The 6,840-nt window shown below is 45.1% G+C and overlaps 1 protein-coding gene across 1 annotated transcript in view; it reads right to left on the minus strand.

The window, feature by feature from the left end:
• The window catches only part of CUNH1orf105 (chromosome unknown C1orf105 homolog), a 29,254-nt gene that overhangs the window by 19,423 nt on the left and 2,991 nt on the right, over positions 1-6,840 (minus strand). Inside the window, exon 3 of the mRNA XM_007947133.1 lies at positions 4,422-4,512. Within this exon, the coding sequence (XP_007945324.1) occupies positions 4,422-4,512 (91 nt within the window). The remainder of the gene's footprint in view (positions 1-4,421; positions 4,513-6,840) is intronic.

Below are 6,840 nucleotides of genomic sequence, written 5' to 3' on the forward strand. Positions count from 1 at the left end.
TAGTGATACTGCCTCGGAAACCCAAGGAGGGGTCGCTATGAGTCGGGGCCGACTCGATGGCACATAACAACAACAACAACATTACTGTCCATTAGGAAAAAATTTCAAACAGACATAAAATAATAATCATGTATCCACCTTTCACAGTTTCACTGTCATTATTTCAGGCCAGTGATGTCCATTATTACTTCCCTTAAACAATTTTATTTGTGGTTATATGTGCTTGATCAATGTCAACAGGAAAAGGACTTAGGAGTATATAAGGTAAAACTTGATGGTCATAAGCTTTCCAAATTTATAGTCAGTGAGAGGAAAATAATAAAAAGAATTTTTGGGAAAATCAGAAGAGATAAAATTGATGAGAAATTGGAAGTCACCACCCTACACATTTTTCCAGCTGTACCTCTACTACTGTGCATTCTTTCCAGCCAGGACTTTGTGCCACAGGTCTGCTAAAGACAAAATAAATACATCCACATCTTCACTCTGACTCACTCACTGGAACAACAAATTTATAGCAAATAGAGTAGAGCAAGAAGTGGGGGCATGGACTGAAGAGGGTGAAGGTGGCATTTTACAATCACTAGTAACAGAGGAGGAGCTCTGGTAGCATAGTGGCTAAGGCACTTGACTGTTAACCAGAAGGCTGGCGGTTCAAACCCACCAGCCACTCCTCGGAAGGAAGATGGGGCAATCTACTTCACACTGCCTCGGAAACCCAAGGAGGGATCGCTATGAGTCGGGTCTGACTCAATGGCATATAACAACAACAGTAACAGAGGAGCTCTGGCTAATGTACACACGACCTCCAGCAGTGGCAAGTGTTTTTGGGTGTCCAGCTGCAGTCCTCCTGACCACTCACACACATCTGCTTCTGCCTTGCTATGGATCTCTGAGTAAGTCACCTCTTGGCCTCAATCATTCAACTATTATGACGCACTTTAGTATTTCACTGCATCTTGAAGAGTTGGAAGTCAGTGCCTGTGAATGGCAGGTGAAAGTCGTGCCTAACAAAGAAGCCTCTGCAAAGGAGATATTTAAAAATGGGTAAAGGTTAAGGCGTCATTTCTTTCTTTGTCTTTTATTATCTATCTGTCTTCTTTTTCACCTCTGCCTCTCTTTTTCTGTTTTTTTTTTTTTTTTGCCCATACCCCAGCTTTTCTCTGTCTCTTCCTCCCCTCCCCTTCTCTTGCTCTCTATCTCCCTCCTCCTGTCTCTGAGCCTCTCTGGTTCTCTCTCTTCACTAGAGAGTACTGCTCTGGACACACATACCCTGCATCAGCCGTGGGGCTGCTCCTAGGCAGGGGAGGAGTGCTGTGTGAAATGTGGCTGTTCAAAGTTCTGCCCTTTGACCTGTGATGGTGAAAAGAAAGGGAGCCAGGTGGCAGGACCTTTGTGCTTATGCGTGGGGGTCAGGACTTGCGGTTGGCTGTGGGGCTGCCAGCAGCCTCTTGGCAGGTCCTGGGTGTGGAGGCAGCAGGAAGAGATAGTGTCCACAGTGCATTCCACTCCCTTGAAACACAACGTAGTTCTTTCCAGAAAGGAGCAGCTGCCAACTGAGCCCCTGTTTGCCTCCTAGTGTCCATGTGTATGCCTTTATGTTAAGAGCAGAGTCTGGAGCCTAGAATCACATTTGAGGAGGTCTGTGTGACAAGCAGGCTTGAGGTAACTGCAGGGTTCACCAACAGAATAAAGACCCTGGGTTAACTATTTGCCTTCCAATCTGCAAAGGCAGTTCTCTTTCTCATGTTGAGAGTAAAAAACACGAGGGCCTTGGTCATCCCGTTAGAGCCTCTCTAGCAGAAGCCACGTATTTATTTATGACTTCTCCTGGGTCGGCCCTGACACTGGCCTCCAGCACTGCCTATTGGATGAACAGCTGTTGCTCTTTGCTGATATCTAGTGGTCAATGGCGAGTACGGCAGACAAGAAATGCAAAGCCAGTTGGGGGAAGGCCCATCATTAATACATTCTCTCCCTCACCCCTTCACTGGCCCAGTCAGCTTGGTGCCTAGAGTCTTAGAGGCTAGGATGCGATGGTGCACTGTGACCTAGAGCAACCACAGATGAGTAATGGGCTGTATGTCAGTGAGAGCCTGCCTAAATAAAATGTTCAGAAAGACACAGTGATTGAAAGAGTTCTTGCAGGTTCTGTAGCAACCTGTAGCAACCAGGTTCTGTAGCAACTGCACAGAAATGCACTCATTTCCCTCAGTCCTAGCAGTCACTGTTATCTACTTGTGAAGGTGTTACTGGATTAATGAGGTGACTTTCACGCACAGTTCTGACCCTGACACTCCTGGGCAGTGAGGAGCATAGAATGTCTCCTCACTGCTCTTGACCTTCTGGCCGCCTATCTCTCTGCTCTGACCAAGCCCACCCTTCTCTTGCCTCCCTTCCCTCAATCACTGTGTAGCTGTCTGCAGATCCCTTGACAAGAATTTCCTTCAATTTCTGTCTCCATGTCTTTGCTCGTGTGCTTCCCTTTACTTGCGCATCCTTCAGCTCTTCCTCCTCCCCTAGCTCTTATCTTACCTCCATGTATGAAAAGAATATCTGCAAGGTGCACATGCCACTTCCTTCTTGAATTATTCCCTCCCTGGGAGCTCTGGTGATGTAGTGCCTAAGGCATTTGATTGCTAACTAGAAGGCTGGAGGTTCAAACCCACCAGCCACTCCTTGGAAAGTTGGGCAATCTACTTCCGTAGTGATACTGTCTCAGAAACCCAAGGAGGGGTTGCTATGAGTTGGATCCGACTTCATGGCAGTGTGTTTGGTTTTTGGTTTTTGGTCCCTCTGCTCACCCTCCCTTCCCCTCCAAGTACTTTGTCCCTCTTTATGATGCTCATACTGTTGTTGTGTACCTGTCCCACCTGTCCATTCACGTAGGCCGCAACTGTGACTTACTCATCTCTGAATTTGTATGAAAGTAAATACTAAGGGCTTGTTAAGCATTTATCGTCCGGTATGGAGGCTCCTAAAACTTATGGCTCCTGTGGAGTGAGCATTCCCTGGAGGTGGGCCACTGCACTAAGTGCACTAGGACAGAGCTGCATTTACCACCCACAACAGCCCTAGCAGGGGTGTGCAGTTTGCAGATGAAGAGACTGCTTCTACTCCTCCTCAGGGACGTGCATCATCAATGTCAGGGAAGCCTCTGTACAACACGCAGTATCACTGAGTGTCACCAAGCAGCCAGCCGTAGTCGATTTCACCTTTTATACATTCTGTGAGGTGGCAGGGAGATCAGTTTTTAATTAAAAATTCCACAGGTGTATGTAGGGTTGTAGGTGGGAGACATGAATAATTTTGGGGGGGAAGGGCTGTCAGGGACTCCAGAAGGATGGGTTCAGGTCACTGAAGACTTCACAATCTGTACTGGGTAGATAACACATTGTTTCTTTTATTAATTAGTTTTCCTTTCTATTATTCTAACCTTATACCTTTGTTACTATGTTTTTTGTGTTGCTCTCAAACTACTTAAGTCACTTGTAATGTGATATCAGTAATGGAAAGTTCTGAATTTACAAAGAGAAACATAGAAGCACGTGATGTTTGTAGTAAGCATCCTGTCTAACATAGCCACATACTTGCATGCTGTGATAAAAAAATTATAACGAATCACTAAATTTCTGTAAATTCGCCTAGAGATTTAAATGTGTCATAAACAATCCTCATCTGTAATCTTGAAGAAAGCTGCAACATTATACTACCTGACTGACCTTAAAAAAACAGCTGTAAGCCACTAGTCTTGATTAAGCATGGTATCACCTGGCCCTTATCATGCAAAGCCAAGGTGAAAAAAATCACATATAAACCCTGGACTTAGGCACATTCACCAAAAACAAGGCAATGACAAAAGGTCTCTGTGACTCTTTCTAAAGACTGAAAGCCTGCTAAGACACTGTCTGCCACGGCCAATGTCACACTTCAGCTACGGGGGATTTCCTCCAACTTTAAAACTTGGTCAAGCCTTTCTCCAGAGACCACTCATTAAAGGTAAATGCCTGAAGTCTAAAGATAGACTGTAATCATTAAACTGCCATTGTAATTGTTAATTCTGATTCTCTAGTTCTAAATAAATGTCTTGAGTTCTTACATGTGTGCTCTGCTGCAACTATTTTGCAATAAATGAAATGAGTTTATGTATGACAAATCTGAGTATTTCTCTACTTATCTACAAAATAACAGTCCTCCAGGACAAGCTTTATTCTTAGTTCTTGAGGACAGGGGCCCTAAGGCACTTGAGATGGGTGGTTGGGGTGATCATTCATTTCATGCAGCAAGTATTTATTGAAGACAGATGATGTGCCAGACATGGCGCTATGTTAAGGTTAAGAAGAAAGAACAATGTTGTATTCATATTCTATGTATCTTAGAAATGCTATTGGTTATTTCCTTTTTTTAAAAAAATTATGTACCTTAGATAAGGCATCTGGAACTTCAAACAAAAATGGTAAATTCATATCCTTCTTGGATGAAATCAGAAAAGTAGCAGAGGACTGAGGAAACCTGAGTAATCAGAACAAGAGAAAGTTAGATCCATAGTCATTGGGCTGACGAACCAGACCCTTGGTTGTTTCAGAGAGAGCACAAGGGAAACCCCTAGGAGTCCTCCCCTTCCACCCCAATCCTGGAGGGCCCATGACATAAGGGAGCTCCCAAAAGATAGCTCCACCCTCCTGAGCCCCTTTGGCTTTTCTCTTTCTTTTCTTTTGAACTAACTGGTGCCAGTTCTGGATTGTTACAGACAGCTTGCAAATGAGGGAAAGAAAAGAGAATTCATAAAAGTGGATGTGTGATGCGAAAAGCACACCCCAGATCTCCTTATGAAAGGGCCTGGATAGAAGCTACTGATGTTTAATGAGTGCCTGTCCCTTTACCCGTGTCCTGCTTTCTTGCAACAGGTATCCCTGCCCACCGACACAATCCACCTATTCCCATCCATGGGACATCATTCTCTCCCTCCAGCCACTCTTTCCCTCCAGAATCTTTCCTTCAGTCAGGTCATGACAGTGATGCAGCAGAGGGACACCATTCTCTTCAGAGGGTGGCCTGGCTTGGCCTCCTTGCTGGCCATTGCTATTCGTATCATTACATGCAAGGAATCATGGCTTATGGGGCCTGGTTAGCATGAGCTGTCTGTGTTTGCAGCACCGTGCATGCCCCTGGCATCCATGACATGGAAACTCAGAATGCTGGTAGTTATGCCAAGAACACCTCTCTAATGAGGAAGGATTCTCTTGCCCATTGTTCATTTATAACTAAGACCCATAGGAGTTTGGAGTTCAGGAGGCATTTATTGTTTCATTTCCCCTCACCATGTCCCTGGCCCTGTAAGACTGGGCTGGTGGGTTGGAAGGAGCTCCTTTATGCCTTTGTCTTTGATATAGGAATAGGGTGCCTTGGGCCTGCCAAATGCTGACCAGAAGAAATCAGGTTCAAAGTGCTTTAGGAAATTGTATTCTTAAATAAACAGGACCTCTTTGTGAACTAAAGGGACTTTGGAGGTAGATGATGAGTATAGCTTCAACACAGTCAGGCCAACCTGAGAGAATCCTTCTTGAAGGGAGTGGTGGTGACAGGACAGTGTGGGTCTGTACCTCCCCCAGCCCTCACAGGTATGTTTTCAAAACTCTTGAGTTGGGGAATTCTGAGCACATTTCACTAAATGTCCCTTTAGTTTTTTGGACTGTTTTGCATTAGAACTGCTTGCCCAGAGCTATCTAACACTTAAGGCACATCTAGATCTTCTTTTCAAGGTCAGTGACTCAGAAAAGGTTTGTTTTTTTTTTGCCAAAAATAAATAGCCTGGAACCCAGGGCTTTGGCTTCTTAAGAAATATTGGTACTTAAACAAACCATCCTTTCAAAATATGTACTTTGCATTCCTGTCTTGTCCTCCTGAAAGCTCAGGGCACTTCACAGGCACGGTCTAGTGGTTTTCATAGAATTCTTATGAGGTAGGTAAGCTCCATTTCTCTTAACAAGGGTTGAGACAGCTGCCCCAAATCCTCCCAGAATAGCAATGAGTTGAGCTTCACTGCCCACCTTAGGTAATTTTTCCTGTGACTCTTGTAATCTTGGCAAGTGGGAGACAAACCACCACCTTCCCGTCTCAGCTATCTGTCTACAGATGTCCATTCAGACACTCATCACGTGGCTGTGACTGTGAACAGGTGCTGAAGATGCCCACTTGTGTTCTGGGCTGGACTTTCTCAAGCTCTCCTTCCCCCTTTTCCATCCCTCTCAAAGGCTTATGAGTGTGGTGCAAATGGCAACATACTAGACAACTAACTGAATACACACAAAGGTGCCATGGAAGACAGCCTTGGTGATCTGCTTCCAGAAGGTCACCAGACTGAAAACCCGATGGGAGTGTGATTCTGCTGTGCACACATGGGATCACCGTGAGTCGGGACTGACCCGATAAGTAACAACAACAACATCAAAGGCTTGTATAATTAAGGAAAATGGGAGCTGGGGCCAGGCACAGGGATACATTGTTCCTGCAGGAGGAGCAGGTCTAATAGGCATGTGGGTGGAATGGGATAGTGGGATGTTACTGTTACAGGTCAAACACTAGCAATTTCACATAAACCCCCACATTTCTGGCATTGCTAGAAAAACCTGTATTTCTGGCAACTGGACTAAGGTACCTGTTGGCAACAAAGGTTGGAATTAAGAAAAACCAGCTGCTCCCTTTTGACAAGGGGGGGGGGGGAATCTCTGTCCACTGCAGTCCCTATTTGGCCAGCTCTGTGGGTGTAGTGCCTAAGATATTTGACTACTAACCAGAAGGCTGGTGGTTCAAACCCACCAGCCACTCCTCGGAAGGAAG

The sequence above is a fragment of the Orycteropus afer genome, unplaced genomic scaffold (assembly GCF_000298275.1).
Source record: "Orycteropus afer afer isolate SDZICR_OR568_19922 unplaced genomic scaffold, OryAfe1.0 scaffold00175, whole genome shotgun sequence".
In the NCBI taxonomy this organism is placed as follows: domain Eukaryota; kingdom Metazoa; phylum Chordata; class Mammalia; order Tubulidentata; family Orycteropodidae; genus Orycteropus; species Orycteropus afer.